The 21403-nt window shown below is 45.6% G+C and overlaps 1 protein-coding gene across 1 annotated transcript in view; it reads right to left on the bottom strand.

Moving 5' to 3' along the window:
• nup160 (nucleoporin 160) overlaps positions 1-21403 on the bottom strand; it is an 86507-nt gene that overhangs the window by 58217 nt on the left and 6887 nt on the right. The window contains exons 3-13 of the mRNA XM_041197945.1: positions 19116-19326; positions 17847-18069; positions 17255-17333; positions 16695-16809; positions 14262-14417; positions 13959-14039; positions 12961-13058; positions 10217-10301; positions 7301-7369; positions 2039-2122; positions 1359-1529 (exon numbers count right to left, since the gene is read on the bottom strand). Of these exons, the coding sequence (XP_041053879.1) occupies positions 1359-1529; positions 2039-2122; positions 7301-7369; positions 10217-10301; positions 12961-13058; positions 13959-14039; positions 14262-14417; positions 16695-16809; positions 17255-17333; positions 17847-18069; positions 19116-19326 (1372 nt within the window). The remainder of the gene's footprint in view (positions 1-1358; positions 1530-2038; positions 2123-7300; positions 7370-10216; positions 10302-12960; positions 13059-13958; positions 14040-14261; positions 14418-16694; positions 16810-17254; positions 17334-17846; positions 18070-19115; positions 19327-21403) is intronic.

Genomic DNA, 21403 nt, shown 5'->3' with positions numbered 1-21403 from the left:
CACCCCACAGATCTATAAATGGTCTAAAATATGGACCTCATCTGTGTAGACAACTAAGTCAGATTTCTGTACGGAATCTTTTGGAGTGCAGTTGACATAGTTTATATGGATTTCAGCAAAGCCTTTGACAAGGTCCCACATGGGAGACCTATAAAGAAGGCAAATGCACTTGAGATACAGGGTAATTTGATGAGGTGGATTCCAAATTGGTTTAGTTGTAGGAGGCAGAGGGTGATGACAGAAGGATGCTTTAGTGACTGGAAGCCAGTGTCCTGTGATGTACCACAGGGATCTGTGCTCAGTCCCCTATTAATTGTCATTTGTATAAACGACATAGATGACTCTGTGGGGTGATAGGATTAGTAAGTTTGCGGATGACACAAAGATCGGCCGGGTGGTTAACAGTGAGGTTGAGTATCTTGGGCTACAGGAAGATATAGATGGGATGGTCAAATGGGCAGATAAATGGCAGATGGAATTTAACCCTGAAAAGTGTGAGGTGATACACTTTGGAAGGAGTAATTTGACAAGGAAGTATTCAATGAACGACATGGCACTAGGAAGTTCTGAGGAACAAAGGAAACTTGGCGTGTGTGTCCATAGATCTCTGAAGGCGGAGGGGCATGTTAGTGGGGTGGTGAAAAAGGCATATGGAACACTTGCCTTTATCAATCGAGGCATAGATTACAAAAGTAGGGAGGTCATGTTAGAATTGTATAGAAGCTTGGTGAGGCCACAGCTGGAGTAGTGTGTACAGTTCTGGTCACCACATGATAGGAAGGATGTGATTGTACTGGAAGGGGTGCAGAGGAGATTCACCAGGATGTTGCCTGGGGTGAAACATTTAAGCTATGAAGAGAGGTTGGGTAGACTTGGGTTGTTTTCGTTGGAGCAGAGAAGTCTGAGCGGTAACCTGATCAAGGTGTATGAGATTATGAGGGGCATGGACAGGGTGGATGGGGAGCAGCTGTTCCCCTTAGTTGAAGGGTCAGTCACAAGGGGACATAAGTTCAAGGTGAGGGGCAGGAGGTTTAGGGGGATGTGAGGAAAAACTTTTTTACCCAGAGGGTGGTGACGATCTGGAATTCGCTGCCTGGGAGGGTGGAGGAGGTGGGTTGCCTCACATTCTTTAAGAAGTACCTGGATGAGCACTTGGCACGTGCTGGTAAATGGGATTAGGTGGGTAGGTCAGGTGTTTCTCATGTGTTGGTGCAGACTCGATGGGCCAAAAGGCCTCTTCTGCACTGTGAGATTCTGTGATTGAGTAGGAGGGTAGGTAGTAAACCTCTTTTATTAATGGCATTGCTATAAGGGGCTTCTCAGACTGATGTTGGGAGTGGCCACCACCAAACTCTCACCTTTTTCAACAGGCACACCATGTTGGTCCGTGCATTGACAAGTAATGCCAGGGGTCGTGCCAGGGCCTCCTGGTACTGTAGGCAGCAGGCGTAGAACTTAGACCAGAATTCGACTTGGAGCTGACGGTACACCTCCTGTGAGAACTCATACTCTGTCACACTGTTCTGAATCTGAACACAGCAATAACAAAAAGTACAACATACAATACTCAGTAACAAGCTACAAACTCAAAAGGGAACATTAGGATAACTGAGACAGCTCGAAATCAACATCATTCAGACATAATGTTTAAAAAGTCTTCCCATTTCAAATTAACTTATTCCTCTTGCTAAGAAAATAACACCAACACATTTTTGAATGTGAAAGAAAGTGAACAGGCAAGACTGCCTCAACTCATGGGAAAAATAATGAGTTAGAAACAGTCATATTGTACAGGAAAAAAAGAGAGAAGGAACAGTATTTTAATTGATAGACACAGGGAGGTGGAGAGGAGCTGCACAGCATTTTAAATACATAATTAAACAAAAATCAAGGAGCAAGAAGGCAGCCAAACTACACTGCCTTCATCTTTAAAAGTTGTATCTGGTATAACTGCATGGAACAAGCTTTTGCAGACTGATCAGGGATTGGATGTCTCCTAGATTATTTAAAGAACATGAAATTCTAACACCAAAATTACCGCATTTTCCACAGCTAATGTCACTTCCTTCTTCAGTCCATCCATAGACGGGTCCAGGATTCTGTCTGCCCCACGACAATATATCTAAAACAAAGGTTAAATGACATAAAAACAAGAAAACGTCAGTCACTGGGTTTTGGTACAGTGGTCCCATGTTACTTTCTGGATTAGGTTTGCTGTTTGTCACAGTACACACAGCAGGGATAATGATGGTTCTGTAAGGTACAGGCGACACTTTACAGTCTGGAAGACCAAAGGCAATATATATCTGTGGTTTGTGTCTTCAATCAAACAAGATTGTAGTTTAATCTGGCGATATCGAGCAACACAGAAGGCGGTTTTGACGTATTTGACAGCGGGCCGAACTTGATACAGATCCATGAATATATCACGGTATCTTTACAGTGCAGGAGGCCATTCAGCCCATCGAGTTTTCACTGACTCTCTGAAAGAGCACTCCACCTAGTCCCACTCCCCTGCCTTATCCCCATAACCTTGCACATTCTCTCTTTTCAGGTAGTAATCCAATTCCCTTTCGAATACCTCGATTGAACCTGCCTCCACCACCCTTTCAGGAAGTTTGTTCCAGACTCCAACCACCCTCCGGGTGAAAAAAACTTTCCTCACATCACATTTATTCCTTTTGCCAATTATTTTGAATCTGTGTCCTCTAGTGGGAACAGTTTCTCATTATTTACCCTGTCTATACCTCCCAGGATCTTGAATACCTTCATCAAGTCTCCTCTCAGCCTTCTTTTCTCCAAGGAAAACAACCTCTCCAATCTATCCTTATAGCTACAGTTCTTCATCCCTGGAATCATTCTTGTGAATCTCCTCTGTACTCTCTCCGATGCCTTCACATCATTCAAGTATGGCATCCAGAACTGGATGCAGTACTCCAGATGAGGCCTAACTAGTGTCTTATACAAGTTCAACATGACCTCCTTACTCTTGTACTCAATGTCCCTATTAATAAAGTCTAAGATACTATATGCTTTATTAATTGCTCTCTCAACATGCCCTGCCATCTTCAATGACCTATGTATGTTACACCAAGTTCCTGCACCTCCTTTAGAGGCTCTCCCTTTATTTTATACTGTCTCATATCTTTCCTGCCAAAACTAATCACCTCACACTTCTCTGCACTGAATTTCATCTGCTACTTCTCTGCCCAATCCACCAACATGCCTGCGTCCTTTTGAAATTCAAGGCTATCCCCATCACAGTTGACAATATTTACAATCTACACATCATCTGCAAATTTTGAAATCATGCCCTGCACACCACAGTCTAGGTCATTAATATATATCAGGAAGAGCAAGGGTCCCAACACTGACCCCTGAGGGATTCCACTACAAACCTTCCTCCAATCTGAAAAACAACCATTTATCACTATTGTTTCCTATCACTGAGCCAATTTCTTATCCAAGTGCCTACTTTCCCTTTTATTCCATGACCTAAAATTTTGCTCAAGTCTGTTGTGTGGCACTGTATCAACTTTTCCTTTGAAAATCCATATACACCACATCAACAGCATTTCCTTTATCAAGCTTCTTTGTTAACTCTTCAAAAAACCCCAGCAAGTTAGTTAAATATAATTTTCCCTTGATGAATCCTTAATTATCCTGCACTTGTCTAAGTGATTATTGATTTTATTCTGTACTATAGTTTCCAGGAATTTCCCTACCACTGGTCTGTAGTTGCCAGCTTTATCCTTGCACCCCTTCTTGAACAAAGGTGTAACATTCTAACCATTTCAATCAATTCCAAACACTCCAGGTGCCTGACATCCTTAGACAGTGGCTCCATTTGAGTCGTATTTGCGATGAAGACTGGGTTAACCTGTGAGGAGACTGAGGGGAAGGGGGAGAGCTAATGATCGCTTATACTCTTGTGACAGACGGGCTGTGGCTATGGCAACTATTGATAAGGATTCTCTGATGCTGCCTGAGCCAAGTTCACTATCAAGAGGTAGGGGGCAATTTCAACCGTGATAAAATCTCATTATGCGAGAAATGGGAAACCACTTTAAAGGACCAACGTACAAGTGGTGATGACTCTGAAGAAGCCTATTGCTTGTGGTATATGGAGAATGGTCAGGTTTGTCAACGTTCCTAATAGCATTTTGTACTGAATACTGTCCTGATGGTAAATAAATTGTCTATTGGTTTATAGTCTGAGCCTTGGTCTGATGGTGTGTATATTCAGCTGCCCAACTGAAAACATGGAAATCACATAGTGTACCCCAGTTACCCAGTATACAGTGACAATGTTTCTCTGCACTGGCCCTCACTCTCACCTACATTTATCTAAATATTGGGCAGGTAAAAGGCCCCAGCTCACAAGGGACTGGAGGCCTGCTTATAGGAGTGGCTTGTAATGTTGAGCCCAAATAGAATAGGCACAAAGACCACTGCTAAAACTCAGAAGAAACATGTAGTAGATTAGTTAAATCAGTCCAGTTACTTATCTGGCTCCCTTCCTCTATCCTGCTGACTGATCTGGTTTGCTAGGACTGTTTACAATACTGAAGGAGCTAAATTCATTTACCATGAACCTGAACAATTAGACTCGGCAGACTATGCTCCTCACTAAACTGATCAGAATATTAAAAAATTTCATTCACAGATTAAGTCAACTTGAAATGCTGTAATACCTAGACACCTATAATCCCACTGTTGAAACTGCAAACTCAGAGCATTCAGAACTAATGGCTGTGCCCTGCACTGGCCGACATCTCATCCCATCAACTGTGAACTCCTGATACTTTTCATCATACACAAATTAACTGCATTTCAGACAGACCACTTGCAGTTAACCAGCAATGATTCATTAACGCAAATAAAGCCACTCCCAAATTTGAAAGAAGTTTGTGAGATTGGATTTTAAAACTATTGCTGTGAGATGCACGCATATAGGTTTTCAATGCAACTGCATAAGGTTCATCGCACACCAACTTCAATCAGCTGTTCAACAGCATTTTGTTGAACCTGAGAGGTTGGCCATTTAAACCAATACCACACAAAAAACTGAGGAGTTGGGTTCAAGTCCCTCTTGAGAGCCTCAACAACAAAATCAATGCTGATACTCCAGAGCAGTACAGCGGGAGTGGGGTAAGACATTTGCCCTTGCAGGTGAGTATAAATAATCCCATCCTACTGTTTGAAATGGAGCAGTGAGAGTTCCTCCGATAACCTGGTATCTATTTATGCCTCATCCAATGTGCCTAAGAAACAAATTATTTGGATATTGTTTCCATTGTTGTTTGTGGGAGCTTGCTGTCCAAATTGGTTGCTGTATTTCCTACATTACAACATGGCTTTTCGTCAAAGTTACTTCCCCTGGCCGTGAGGTTTCTTGGGACATCCTGAGAATATGAACATAGTGCTTTATAAACCCAAGCCCTTTCATTCCATAGGAATGAAGCACAAACTACTTTTGAATCAATTGTTCTCAGGGCCTGGCTGACACCGGCTGCATTAACTACTTGCTCTAAGGCCATGGCATTTCACAATTTTTCCACCCAAGAACTACGCCACTTCAGAGGGCATTGAGAGTAAGCTGCATAAAGCAGGATCGATTCACGTGCATGGGGGCGACAGCTTCTCTTTCCTGAAGATTACTGAACTATTGGGTTCTCATGATAATCTAGCAGCTTTTGTGTAGCCGCCCCAACCTCCCCCCTCTATCACCAAACCCCACCCCACTCAGTCCCGGCTTACAAACAACCAGATTAATTGAAGTTGCTGTTGTGGGATCCGAACGCTCAATGATTCACTTAACATTTGAGTACAACAACTTCAGACCATGAACTCTCACCTCCATCTTGGCCCCTTTTTAAATCCAATTTTTATTTATATTTATTCATTTTTGTTTTTTTATTTATTTGTTCATTTTTATCCTTTTTCCCCAACCCCTCCACCTGCCACAGGGTAATCTGTCACTTGTTTCTATGTTGTGCTTTCACAAAGTGCTGACCCTTGTTCTCCTTCTGCTATCTTACCTTTATGCTACTATCAGCACCTTTTTTACCCTTTACTACTTCCATTAACACTCCCTCTGTCTTGTGTCCATGATATCTTTGTCAATCTCTCCTTAGCTGTCACCTATCCCTGACTTTCTACCTGCTCCATCCCCTCTTAAACAATATAAAATCAATCACATCACATTTCTACTTCTTTAGCTCTGAAGGAGTCATACGGACTTGAAACATTAACTCTAAATCCCTCTCCACAGATGCGGCCAGGCCTGCTGAGTTTTTCCAGCACTTTCTGTTTTTATTTCAGATTTCCAGCTTCCGAAGTATTTTGCTTTTACCTCAATGATTCTGCCTCTAACGCATCAGGATGACAATCACATCATGGTGCTATCACAAGGGTTTAAAATGATTTCTTCCACTCCAGAACCAGATTCTGCTCTGAATTCTTCTGCGACCCAATAGCAAGAGAAAAAATGAGACAGGAATTCTCCTCTATTATAGCCTCCTTCTGTTTTTTTAATTCAATAATGGGGTGTGCCCATCACTGGCTGGTCCAACATTTATTGCCCACCCCTAAGTAACCTTGAGAAGTTGGTGGTGAGCTGCCTTCTTGAACCATCGCAGTCTGTGTGGTGTAGGTACATCCACAGTGCTATTAGGAAGGGAGTTCCAGGATTTTGACCCAATCAAGGAACAGTGATACAGTTCCAAGCTAAGCAGGCTGCTTTGTCCTGGACGGTGTCAAGCTTCTTAAGTGTTGTTGGAACTACATTCATCCAGACAAGTGGAGAATATTGCATCACACTCCAGAATTGTGCTTTGTAGATGGTGGACAGGCAGTAAGTTATTTACCGCAGGATCCCCAGCCTCTGACCTGCTCTTGTAGCCACAGTATTTATATGACTGGTCCAGGTAAGTTTCTGGTCAATGGTAACCCCCAGGATGTTGATAGTGGGGGATTCAGTGATGGTAATTCTATTGAATGTCAAGTGGAGGTAGCCAGGCTCTCTTGTGGAGATGGTCATTAACTGGCATTGTGTGGCATGAATGTTACTTGCCATCTATCAGCCTAAGCTTGAAATTTGTGCAGGTCCAGGTTAGTTACTCACCACAGGATACCCAACCTTTGGACTGCTCATGGCAGAGACACAACAAACATTGACACCTTGTACCAGTGAACCAGCCACCTTCTGAACACAGGCCACGATCCCAGTGGGAATAACATTTCAGTAAGGGAGCAAAGCTTTTAATATAAACGAGCAGCATAGAAACACTGTGATTACCTGCAGAGCTTTCAGTAGGGCCTGAGCTGTAAACCGACCTGGGGCAAAGAGGTATTCCAGATAGGCTTCCTGCAGAGAGATCAGAACTTTGATTAATTACCAACAACTTGCATTTATATAGTGTCTTTAGTGCAGTAATCTCAGCATTTCACACGAGTGTTACTGGACAAAGATCTGACACCGAGCCAGAGATATCAGGACATGCTATTACAAAGAGGCAGGAGTACCTCAACGTAGAGATGTTGAGAGATTTAGAGAGGAAATGCCAGAGCCTCAGTTGTTGAAGGCATAGCTACCAAAACTGGAATAAAGGAAAGCAGGGATGCAAAGAGGCTAAAACTGGATGAGCGCAGAGATCGCTGAGGTTGCAAGATGGGTTAGAGGTGAGGCTAGGTTTAGATTAGCTGTAGAACAAGACAAGGAGCAATTTAAAGTAAAAATAATTTATTGGGAGAGGGCCAAATTCAATGGTGAGAACACGCTCCTGTTGCAGGTAAATTGGAAGCAAAGATTGACAGGCAAAACTGTAATGGAACAACGGGCTGCCTTTAAACAGGAGATGGTCTGGGTACAATCAAGGTACATTCCCGTGAGATGGAAAGGTAGGGCACACAAATCCAAAACTCCCTGGATGACTGGCAGCTGAAATATAAGGGAGTCAAAAAGTCTTCTATAGGCACGAATAGTAAAAGGACAGTAAGAGAGGTGGGGCCAATTAGGAACTGGAAAGGGAGACCTACACATGGAAGCAGAGGGCATGGTTGAATACACTACAGCCAGCTTTGCCAAGGAAGATGCTGACAAGTCAAAATGAAAGAGGAGGCAGTTGAGACAGTGGATGAGCTAAATTGGATAAAGAATGGGAATATGTGCACAAATCACTGAAGATGGCAGGGCCAGTTAGAAAGTGCTTAACAAGGTGCACAGGATCCTGGACTTTATATGAACTGGCAGAGAGTACAACAGCAAGGAAGTTATAGTGAACCTTTACCAAACAATGGTCCGGCTTCAACTGGAATATTGTGTATACTTCCTGGCGCCACGCCTAGGAAGGAGGTGAAGTCTTCACAAAGGGTACAGAAAGGATTTTTGAGAATGGTTTCAGGGATGAGACACTTCAGTTATGGGCACAGATTGGAGAAGCTAGACCTGTTCTCCTTTGAGAGGGTTAAAAGGAGATTTGCGAAAGGTATTCAGATTCCCAAGGGGTCTGGACAGACCAGAGAGAGAAAAGCTATTTCCACGCATGGAAGGATCAAAAACACCGATTAAGGTGTTTGGCTAAAGAACCAAAGGTGACATGAAGAAAACTTGTATTACGCAGTGAGTGGTCAGGATCCAGAATGTACTACCTGAGCGTGTGGAGGAAGATTCAATCAATTTAAATATCTGAAGAATAAAGATTTGCAGCATGATGGGGAAAGGCAGGGGTGTGGGGCTAGGTGAGCAGGTCTTTGCAGTGAGCCAACACAGACATGATGGGCTAAGTGGCCTCTGTGCTGCAACCATTCTAGGATTGGCCATGGAAGGATTTGTAAACAAGGATGAGAATTTTAAACTTGAGGCATATTTGACCGGGAGCCAATATGGGTCAGGGAGGACAGGGACGATGGGTGAAGGGGACTTGATGCGAGTTAGGATATGGGCAGTGCTTTGGAACAGCTGAAACTCACGGATCTTACCTGATGCACCCCAAAACAAAAAGGAAGCCCACCCCAGATGTGTCCGGTTTTACCCAGCCCCAACTCAACCAGCTCCGCTTCACCCACACCTGGGTCCGTCCAGCTCCACCGTGGTTCTGCCCATCCCTCTCCACCCAGTCTCACCTCAACTGGCTCTGCTCGGCCCACTCCTGGGGCCCCCTGGCTCTGTCCACCCCGCTGTTCTCACCTACCCAACCCGTCCTGCTCCAGGTCCAACCATCCCGTCATGGCACTGTTCACCCTGAAGCTTGCCATCTCAGCCCACACCGCCCTCCGCCCCGCGTCCGCCTGGCCCCATCCTGTCCCCGCCTCCACCTGGTCCCACCCCTGTAGCACTTCAGCACCTCCTCCAACTGGTCAAACTCATGCCTCACACCAGAACACTTAATCCATAAGAGAGGTAAGAAAAGTGAGAAATTAGAACCAACTTCAAATTGTTAACCGGCCAGCCATCACTGGTGTAACCTCGGATTGATTCAAACACAACAACGGGACAATTGCAGCACAGTCCCGAGTCTGACTGACACATCACATCAGGATCTATTTAGTTGTCAAACTAGCAGACTCTACATCATTAAAACAGGTGAAAAGTAGTCCTGTCAAATGCACACAGCAACAAGAATGTCAACTGGATTAGATTATCCACTGTCGTGAGAGCCAAGTACAGAACGATTCCCAGACTCGACAATACCAGTCCCATTTTACACCCTGCCCCCGAGGGCCGGGCCGGGCCAGGACCGGGGGCCTCGCCCCGAGGGCTGGGCCGGGACCAGGGGCCTCGCCCCGAGGGCCGGGACCAGGGGCCTCGCCCCGAGCCGGGACCAGGGGCCTCGCCCCGAGCCGGGACCAGGGGCCTCGCCCCGAGGGCCGGGCCGGGACCAGGGGCCTAGCCCCGAGGGCCGGGCCGGGACCAGGGGCCTAGCCCCGAGCTGGGATCAAGGGCCTCGCCCCGAGGGCTGGGCCTTGTCAGGATCAGAGGCCTCGCCCCGAGTGCCAGTTCGGGATCAGGGGCCTTGCCCTGAGGGCCGGGTCGGGATCAGGGGCGGGTTGAGTCGGGATCAGTGGCTTTGCCCCGAGGGCCGAGCCGGGTCGGGATCAGGGGCCTCGCCCCGAGAATCAGTCGGGATCAGAGGCCTCGTTGTAAGAACTAATATGATCCATGATATTAGTGCCTCAGGCTGGACAGAGCTGCTGAAGGGTAATGACGGCTCACCTTAGGGTCCCGATCCTCTGGTATGTGTAATTCTTCATCAGCAACAGGCTGTGTAAAGACCTGGTTCCACTGTCCAGCATTGTTACTGCAACAAAAGATCACCTTTTGATTCTAGGCTTCATGACTTCCAGCGGTAAAATTCCTTTTTCACTAGTTCATTCCCTTGTCATCTCACGAAGGCACAAATTCATTCAGCAAAATGAAGTGCTGACAAGCCCATGTTCCCTCTGCCATTCTCAGCTTCCCATCCAGTAACCATCCTTTGCATTGTAGCCAAAGCACTGAGTGGACATGGAGGATTTGATAAAGGAGAACAAAGAAAGCCACATTCTTCCTTTTCTGGAAAGCGTGGGAGTCCTGGCTGGATTGACAGGGAGAGAAACCTGACTCAGTTTCCAAGCCCCTCAGAATCTTGCATGTTTCTCTATTTCTGGTACGCAACTTGTGTCTTCTTGTGAAGACAGACACCAAATATTTGTTCACTATCTTGGTCATTTCCTCACTCCTCATGATAATTTCTCCTGTTTCTGCTTCTAAAAGATCAGCTACTTCTCTTGTACCAGGACCACGACAACTGGAACATCCCCCCCCCCCCACTCCAATTTCAGCTCTAGCTATGAGGAGATGTCCTTCACCCTGGCCGGGCAGGCAACACACCCTTCGGAGCTCCTGATCGCAGCTGCAGAGAACAGCATCTATCCCCCTTACTACACTGTTCTCTATCACCACCATGTTCCTCTTCACTCCTCCAACTTGAACGGCTTCATGCACCACAATGCCATGGTCCATTTGTTCATCCACCCCACCGCCTTTCTCATGCACACAAGTAGCAAGCATCTTGTACCTACTGGACAAAGTCAGATGCTGAGGCTCTACCGTCACTACATGCTGGTTTTCTATACCTGACTAACATGCAGTCACACCCTCCTGTCCCTGACCACTGACCAACTCTAAAGTTCTGCCTAATCTAAGGGGTATGTCTGTATCCTGGAACAAAGTATCCACGTAACTCTCCCCCTCCTTGATGCCCCACAATTTCTGCACTTTGGGTCCCAGCTCAGCATCTTGGAGCCAAAGGTGCACAAGTTGCAGACATTTACTGCAGATATGGTTGTCTGGGATTAGTGTCTTGCACCAATTCCCTCAAGCTGCAGTCAGAGCACACCACCATACCTGCCATCTGTGTCTAAACTTATTTATGTAGTCAATTAGTTATTAATTTACACAGCTAATAGCTAAAGTAATAGGAAGTTACACTCTCATAAGTTGGAGACTCAAGGTGTGTCAGCACCTCCTTCCTCCCCCTGCACCAAATTCTCATGTGAACCAAATTCTGGACTTCACACTTGGTTTATGTTGCACTCAGGCAGTGTCTCTTTTCCCTGTGTCCCCTTACTCCATGTGGTTTGCAAACCTGTCTGCTTTCATAGCGTTTTGATAATTTGCTCCCAAGTTGCAATGGTCGCTCAGCTAGCTTCCTGCTATAATACTTAGCTCCAATTCAGGGTAGGGAAACCAGGCTGATCCCTGATGTTACAGATCTGAGTACTGGACACTGCAGATCTGAGTTATGAGGAAAGTCAGGTACACTTGAATCTTTGACCCAGCAAAGGAAGGGTCTGAGGGTTGGTCTTAAGGAAGGTTTTTTTTTAAACAAGATAATAAATGCTATGGATAAGGTTAACCCAGAGTGTTATTTCAAAGTAAACCGTAAGACTAGATCAACAGGCCAAAGATACAAACTGCTAAAAATCAAATATGGGACCTAATATTCTAAAGTTATTCTCCACGTAAATAGCGATCTACACACATTGTCTCTGCTCCATTCTGTGTTCGAGCTAAAATCCCAGCAATCATTCAATGGCCTGATTGTAGGGGGCTTCTGGATGAATGAAACCAGATGGGTTGATTGGCCTCCCTCACTCAATGATCTGGTGATGCAGTCAAATTTAAACCTGGAATAGTTTGCAGCTCTGCTAAAATTGAATTAGAAAAACACAAATCCCTCACTGCACCACCCTCAGATTCACCCGGGCTTTCTAGTCTTGTCATGATTTTTTTTCTTTGCTCCTTAATTGTATGCCTATTGAGGTAAATGTACACTCTCCTCATAGTAGGCTGAGTCACATTCCCCACACCAGGCTCAACAGCCATGGGGTATTTACATGTCTTCCACTGCAATGCAGGTGCCTGGCTCATTTTTCCACATTTGAACTCCACACCCCACCCAGCCATTTCCTAGCCCAGTCCTTGCTCCAAGTCACTAAAAAACATCAGTTCACAATTCCAGTCAGAGGCATTCAACCGCTGACTGATGTTAATTGTACATTAGCTATGGTTAACTATATGCAGGTGAGGGGCATCGATTGGGTTGTTATTTGAGCACATATTCCTGACACTGTGATGTGGTTAGGAGATATATACTTGTAATGTTTCACTCTGTAGATAAATCTAAACGGAGTCAAGGTTGGTTCCAGTTTTTTCCATTACTATCTGGTTTTTCAGGACTAGAACAGTTGAGGTCCATAAGCCTCCAGACCAATGTACTGACAGTTCTTAACTACACTATCATCTCCGGCAGGAACAGCTCTTAGTGGGAATGACAACAGTGGACAACTTAGGGATCAGGATCAACTGGAGATATGGGGAATTCCTAAGCTTTAGTTTTTGCCAGAAAGTCCATTGAGAAATCAGATGTAACTATTTGCTGCTGTTGTTTTTGTTTTGACAGTCTGAGAACTTACTGCTCAAAGTTGATGTATCTGACATTTGCCTGGTTGTCCTCATCCTGCCACAAGGCCCAGATATCAGTGGGAGTTAGGGCAAAATCCACCAGCGTTTCCTGTGTAGAGATCAAAGATCAGGCATGTAAATTGTCTCCCCCTCCATTCTGGAGAGTACAAACATGTGGCTCACTCCACCAACTTTATTCAGTGTCAAGATATTAAGAGGAACAGATAGGGAGAAATTATTTCCCCTGATTGTAAAGTAAAGGACTAGGGGGGGGGAAAGTCAAAAAATTGGAGCCAGGCAATTCTGGAGTGAAATGAGAAAACATTCCTATACACAAAGGGTGACTGCAGCTTGGAACCCTCATGTCACAAACAGCAAATGAAGCTCAGATTTGAAGCTGATAGATTTCTGTTAACCAAAGGAATTAAGGGATTTGGGGCAAAGGTGAGTTTCTGAAGTTAAATGACAATCAGCCATGATCTCATTGAATAGCAGAACAGGCTTGAGGGGTTAAATAGCCTCCTCATGTTCCTGTATCTTGGTGGCATAGGAACAGGAGTGAAATAGCATTTTAATAACTCAAAGTTCTTAAATCACCACTCTGAAGCTGGCTGCTCCATTTCACAATGGAAGGGACACTTAAGAACAAGTTAACCATCCCCAAGGGAATAAGCTTTGGTTCACGTCCCAGCAAGCTAATTGTAATGTGAACATCATGTTTAGAGCAGCAGCCCAGCCCACATCTAATGCTGCTACTAAATCAAGGTTAACAAAGAGCAGCAAAGGGCCCCTGTTAAAATACAGGCCGCTCACCAGCCCACTCCTCTCAACATACTCTACAGTTCAGCAGTGACAACACAACAACATAAGCAGGTCTCCCATTCAGTGTTGTGAATAAAGTATAAATGTTCCCACAGGTACAATTTCCCTTTATTGAAGACAAACATAGACAGTCTCATTGCCAAGACCTTTCCAGGCCTCAGAAGATTGGTGCAGGGAGATTACCTACCTGAGTGGAGAAGAGAGTGGAGATGTGATCCAGACTGTAGCGGTTACTCTCAATGCAGCTCACCAATTGAAAGACACAAAACTGCAAGAAGAGAACAGTCAAGATTCATTGCTGGGTTAGCAGCGTCACAATGGATACAATGTCATCCTGTTATGCAACTTCTCAGATTCTAGGAGACAGGTTTTTGTGGAGGCTGGACAGAGTAATGAATGACCTGATGCCCAGCTAACTAAAAGCTCTGTGCACCTTGTAAACAGGCGAACATAACTAGAATTGCTGAGGTATTTTTTACTGAGGTAGTACCTGTCCACGTTTGGGGCAATGCAGGTAGACCCCCAAGAAGAAGCCTGACGAGGAGTATGCCAAACGCAGCTTGTGGCCCAGGCTGATGGTGTGTCGCAGCTCCTTACTGGCTGGCATGAATACAAGCAAGTCTGCCACCATCAGGCACATCTGATCCTAAAGAAAACAAAAACACACACTAGTTACAAGATGAGTACAGCGAATGCACCTTATACGCTGTAACACCCAGACACAGAGTTTAATATTGCTCACCATTAAGGTGCAACTCGTTCAGCAACTTGTAGCGAGGTTGATTTGTCCTCCTTCACTGTTAGTTTTGTGAGAATAGCAGTTCATCCTGTACCTTCTCAGGGGTTTCATGAAATTGTTGTATTAGGGAATTAATTAGCAGAAAGTTCGAGCTGTTATTCAACAGCCTGAAAACATTTTGAGTTCAGGAATTTATGTTGTTAGAATGCCAATCAACCTCTCCAGTCCAGAAAGCAAAAAATGAAACCATGGGTTTAATTCTTAAAGCTATAAGTTGTTGTTAGAGATTTTAAAAAGTATTTTTACTTTTCCTCTGCCTCTTTTTTCTCTCTTAATTCAATCTTTCTTTCCCTCTCCATTTCTCTTTTCGTGACCTTTACAACTAGTTCACTGTCTCTTTATCATTCCTGTTTCTTTCTCACATTTGCCAAGACCTCCATTATTAACTTGCACTTCCAACAAATTGTACAGCAGCAAAGTGAGCCCACTCTGAGATGTCCTACTCCTATAATTCCTGGCCCATTATGTACAATGCTACAAGAAGAACCGGTTCATGGTCCTCACTGGTCTTGGTGTGCACTGTTAGTTTAAAACCAGGAACCCTCAAACTGAAATAGGCAGTGGAAAGAGAGACAAGAAACTGGCATGGTCCCCCCACATCTACATCAAACTTCTGTCTGCCCTCCATATATCCACACCTTGCATCTTTGTTGAATTAATGGCAGACGTTTTCTTGCGCTGTACGCTAAGATATTGGGCTGTCTGCAATAATAGCCCCATCTTCTTTTGGGGAGCTGATGCAATTTCTCAGAACCTAGGACAGTGATCCTGGGTGTGTGTTTAACTATAATCTGCCAAAGTTCTCGCAATTCAGGAACCACTCCTTTAGATCAGAAAATTGCATGTTACTCTGTTACTTAAGAAAAGTGACAGAGGGAAACCAGAGAATTATAGGCCGGGTAATCTAATACCTGCTGTCAAGAAATTGTTGGAATCTATCATTAAGGATACAGTAACTGGACACCTTGACATTTTCAGCAGTTCAGAGACAGCCAGCATGGATTTAAGCATGGGTCAACCTGATTGACTTTTTTGAAGAATTATTTATTTGATAAAATCCCTCATAAGGTATTATCATCAAAAATGCTGATCTTAATTACCTAGAGGAATAATGTACGAGGAGAGAGACGTTATCCTTCAGTTATACAAAGTCTTGATCAGGCAACATCCAGAGTAATGTGTGCAGTTGTGTGCGTGACACCCAAGGATGGATTATTGGCCTGGAGGGAGTGAACCTTACATTTACCAGAATAATACCTGGACTCCTCGGGTTCAATCACGAGGACAGATTACACAAACTAGGCCCCATTCTCTGGAATTGAGAAGATTTGGGATCATCCAATCAAAGGTTTTAAGCTATAAAGGGGAACAGAATAAGGTAGATAAAAACTATCTGCACTGGTTTTTGAGTCTAGGACTAGAGCGAATAGCCTAGAAATTAGGGCCAGACCTTGGCAGTCTGGGATCTTCTACGCCAACAGCAGTTGATGCTTGACCCATTATTAAATTTAAATCTGAGATTTGGCAGATTTCTGTTAACCAAAAGGGATTAAGGAATATAGGACAAAGGAGGGTTTGTGGAATGAGGTCACAGATCAGCCATGATCTCATTCAATGGCAAAGCAGGCTTAAGGAGCTAAATTGTCTATTTCTTTTCTGGTATTCCTACCTGTGATGGTCAGCACACAGACATTAGTCATCTCAGGAGACTGTTCACATTTACAGGTGGTACCCACTCAGGTGAATTTGAAAACTTCAGGCCTACATAACCAGAAAGGTTTTTGTAATTTCATCTGAGGAGGATGGGCCGCAGCCGGCCAGTGGCACGGCGCATGGACTGTGAGGAATGCTCACACCGGTGAAGGAAATTAACAAGGACACTAGAAGTTTCTCAGGAAGCTGATAGCATGTTCTCCCATGGTTTGCACAACTCCCAGTAGATGGAGTGAAGTATTACCTGTATGCAATATTTTCCATGCAAACTGAAAGTGTAAAGCACAGAATTTAACACCCATCGCACTACCTACCCCCTCCCAACTGCAGGTGTGGAGAATTTGTTGGACAAATTGCACAGTTGCACCCCTATCCTTCCGACAGAACATTTTGCACTACATTGACACATACCTTGTAGGACCAAAGTCGTAGCTTGTGGTCCTGACACAGAGCAAAGATAAAAACATCATGTTCCACCAGTTGAACTGCAAGGCTGACAGGTAGATCTGAGGGGCCTTGATCACCTCTGCAGAGAGCACAGAGAAGTCTTTGAATAATCTTTAACCAGGCTTCATTTAGCCCATTCAGCACACACAATTATTCCATCCCTTCAACACTATTACCTTGTTCCATTAAACAACCTGCAGGTTCCATGCTGATCTATTTTGATAGGAGGGACAAGAAATAAATGAGCTGAAAACGGGCAGCACTTAGTTACGCATCAAGGATCTCCTCTCCATTGGGAGCAGGGGCAGGACTCCCACAACCACCCCTGCACCCCCTCCACCCCCAAGTCATCAGGAACAGGGATGGGCCTTCCAACTTCGCCCCCCCCACCCTCCGACCACCATTCTCCCATCCAAAGGGACAAGGCCTTCAAGATCAAAGACTGGAAAAGGGACAGACCTCCCATTGGCCTAAACAGCCCATTCCACTACCCCACCCCTCCTCCCAACTTCATCCACACTGACCTGATTGCCGTTGACATCCATCCTGTGAGTAAGCGCTGCATGACAGAGCTCTGTTTTAGCTCTAGTAAAACCGGAGACCCTGTAACAACATAACAGTCAATCGCTCTTCCATCCAACCAGCTTGAAGTTCAGATTGGAAAGTAAAGATGTAATCTCTGATGTAAGCTGGTTTCACCTACAGTACTCATTATGAAAACTGAACCAACTCCATTTCTAAACAGACAATTCTTTAAAAGCATTGCTCATTGTAAATTAATTTAAAAAATGCACCTTGGATTAGGAAATGACAATGGGTCAGATATCTGGGAGTGAGTTACCAAGCTGCAGTCTAATTAAAGAAATCGAAATCAGAAATCTAAAAACTGACTGACAGTTGTCCATAATTTACAGTAATTGATACAATGAGATGTGTATCTGCTTGGCCACTTCTCCAGTTGCAGATCTATATCAAACAGCTTGTATCCCAACACAGAAATAATGACTGACAAACTCAGTGCACGTCAGATATTTGTCAATAGTGCAGTAACAAGGTTGTACACAGTAGCTTCAGAAGATCAATCACTGATCCATTTAATAGTGAACTCAACATCACCTGCCGTGTTTTGCTCAGGAAGTTGGATTATCAGAATCCCTCCAGACCAAGATGCGAGTGCAAACAATGCCTCTCCATCACTGTTCAGCCAGGTGGCTGATGCTGTCGAGTTTGTCGAGTGGCCCTGGATGCCAGGAATTAGAAAGCTGTTTACTGGATCCCGCAGGTTCAGTTTCCCAATGTCAGTGAAGATGGACTGGATATGACCCTCACTAATCAGCTCCTGTAGGGATATTAACAGGGCAAATGCAGATTAATTCAATGGTTGGCTTAGAGAAACCAACCTTAACAACTAGCGAGGAAAGCAGGTAATCAGCAGCAACTGAAGCTGTTCTCAGGGGACTAAGTGGGACAGGAAGTTCATTTATGGTTAGATCCTGGCTTCACGGGATAGGATTTGCTTCTGGCAGAACTAGAAAAACACTTCCCTAATTCAGCAGCAAGTGTAAACTCAGAAACCACTTCGGTAGTTGTAATGGGAAATGAAACACTAACACTGGGGCAGTGGGCATGTGGAGCCCAGGCCATTTTTAGGAGTTATTTTTGTAGTAACCATGCTATAACTGACTGGCAAATGGTTACACTGACACTAGGCATAGAAAATAGGATTCTCTGTTCATTCACCAAGTTTAGATTTCGAATCTGTGACCTAGTTAGTCTGGGATTATTTTTGACAATTTTTGGAGGTCATTTTAATCTGTTGCCATTCAAAATCTGGAAAACTTTAACAAGGCTGTTCTTCAGTGTAAACACTCTCAGGTTGTCTTCATAGTTAAGGTGCTGAATTCCCAGCCACACTAGCCCGTAAGCTGTTTCAGAGCACTCTGCAGACAGGATGAGAGGGTAAGGAATGGTACAAGAGCAAGCTCTACAGCAGAAGTGCTAATAGTGTCATCCATTCTCTGCATCCAATACAGCACTGAGCGTGACTGAACAACCTAAGGTTTAAAAAAAAAAAATTCGAATTGAACTCCTCCAGTTATGTATGACACAGAAGATAACGTTTAGTGACAGCTGGGGCTCAGCTGGTAGCACTCTCCCCTCAGTCACAAGGTTGCAGGTTCAAGTCCTGCTCCCGCTCAATCAATATTATAAAGGCCAATTGACCCGCGAAGCGGCAACAGGTCCAGCCAATCAGCTCACGTGCCGGCAACAGGTCCGGCCAATCAGCTCACGTGCCGGCAATAGGTCCAGCCACTCAGCCCGCGAGCCGGAAAAAGATCTGCTAAGTCTCTGCACCGTGCAAACTTTTTAAAAATGGCGACTTACACTTCTGTACATGCGAGAAGGGTGAGGTAGCACGATCCTGTGCACAGACTGGTTAGTTAGAATAAGGAGTGTCACACGGTCATGAGTCTCATGTACATGAACGCCACCCGGCAGCACGTGACAATTCAGGAACTTGATGCGGACAGTATTGTTGAGGAGATTGGTGTCCAGAGACTGTTCCATCAGCTGCAGGGTGTCACCACAACTGGTCCTAGGGACATAAAAAAGATCATCAGAACATCAGAACATCAAATGTCTCCCAGTGTTAGCCAGAGCTTGCAATAAAATGTGAGATATCTGACTCGACTCTGGTGAAGGATAACAAATATCCAGGGCATTTCACAGGCACCCGCTGAAACCAGCACTGCAGTTTATTCAGCCCCAATGCGGACAACTCAACCCGTTCCCCCACCCCATCACCTCCCCCCGCCCGCAATCCCCAATACAACAATATCATAACTTGCCCCTCGCCACCCCCTCCGCAATACATCACAACCTGACCCTCACCCCCAATACATCACAACCGGCCCCTCACCCCCCTCCCCAATACATCACAACCTGCCCCTCACCCCCCTCCCCAATACATCACAACCTGCCCCTCACCCACCTCCCCAATACATCACAACCTGCCCCTCACCCCCCCCTCCCCAATACATCACAACCTGCCCCTCACCCCCCTCCCCAATACATCACAACCTGCCCCTCACCCCCCCTCCCCAATACATCACAACCTGCCCCTCCCCCCCCCTCCCCAATACATCACAACCTGCCCCTCACCCACCTCCCCAATACATCACAACCTGCCCCTCAACCCCCTCCCCAATACATCACAACCTGCCACTCAACCCCCTCCCCAATACATCACAACCTGCCCCTCACCCCCCTCCCCAATACATCACAACCTGCCCCTCACCCCCCTCCCCAATACATCACAACCTGCCCCTCACCCCCCTCCCCAATACATCACAACCTGCCCCTCACCCCCCTCCCCAATACATCACAACCTGCCCCTCACCCCCCTCCCCAATACATCACAACCTGCCCCTCAACCACCTCCCCAATACATCACAACCTGCCCCTCACCCCCCTCCCCAATACATCACAACCTGCCCCTCAGCCCCCTCCCCAATACATCACAACCTGCCCCTCATCCCTCTCCCCAATACATCACAACCTGCCCCTCACCCCCCTCCCCAATGCATCACAACCTGCCCCTCACCCCCTCCCCAATACATCACAACTTGCCCCTCACCCCCCTCCCCAATACATCACAACTTGCCCCTCACCCACCCTCCCCAATACATCACAACCTGCCCCTCACCCCTCTCCACAATACATCACAGCCTGCCCCTCACCCCCCTCCCCAATACATCACAACTTGCCCCTCACCCCCCTCCCCAATACATCACAACCTGCCCCTCACCCCTCTCCACAATACATCACAGCCTGCCCCTCACCCCACCTCCCCAATACATCACAACCTGCCCCTCACCCCCTCAATACAACAGTCATAACCTGCCCCTCACCTCCCTCCCCAATTCAACAATCTGCCTCTAATCCCCACACCCCCCCACTTTACCATTACCATCAAGCCAGGGGATGAACCCTGGTTCAATGAACAGTGCAGGAGGGAATACCAGGAACAGCACCAGGCATACCTAAAAATGAGATATCAACCTGGTGAAGTTACAACACAGGACTACTGTGTGCCAAACAACATAAGCAGCAAGTGATGGACAGAACTAAGTGGTCCCACAACCAGCAGATCAGATCTAAGCTCTGCAGTCTTGCCACATCCAGTCACGAATGGTGGTGGACAACTAAACAACTCATTGGAGGCGCAGGCACCACAAATATCCCCATCCTCAATGATGGAGGAGCCCAGCACATCAGTGCAAAAGGTAAAGCTGAAGAAATTGCTATAACCTTCAGCCAGGAGTGCCGAGTGGGTGATCCATCTCAGCCTCCTCTGGAGGTCCCCAGCATCACAGATGCCAATCTTCAGCCAATTCGATTCACTCCACATGATACCAAGAAACGGCTGAAGACACTGGATACTGCAAAGGCTATGGGCCCTGACAATATTTTGGCAATAGTACTGAAGATGTCTGCTCCAGAACTTATCACGCCCCTAGCCTAGCTATTCCAGTGCAGCTACAGCACTGGCATCTATCTAGCTATCTGGAAAATTGCCCAGGTATGTGCTGTACACAAAAAGCAGGACAAATCCAACCCGGCCAATTACTGCCCCATCAGTCTACTTTCAATATTCAGTAAAGTAATGGAAG

The sequence above is a fragment of the Carcharodon carcharias genome, chromosome 10, assembly GCF_017639515.1.
Source record: "Carcharodon carcharias isolate sCarCar2 chromosome 10, sCarCar2.pri, whole genome shotgun sequence".
Classification (NCBI taxonomy): Eukaryota; Metazoa; Chordata; class Chondrichthyes; order Lamniformes; family Lamnidae; genus Carcharodon; species Carcharodon carcharias.
This window is presented reverse-complemented; position numbering and strand designations above follow the sequence as displayed.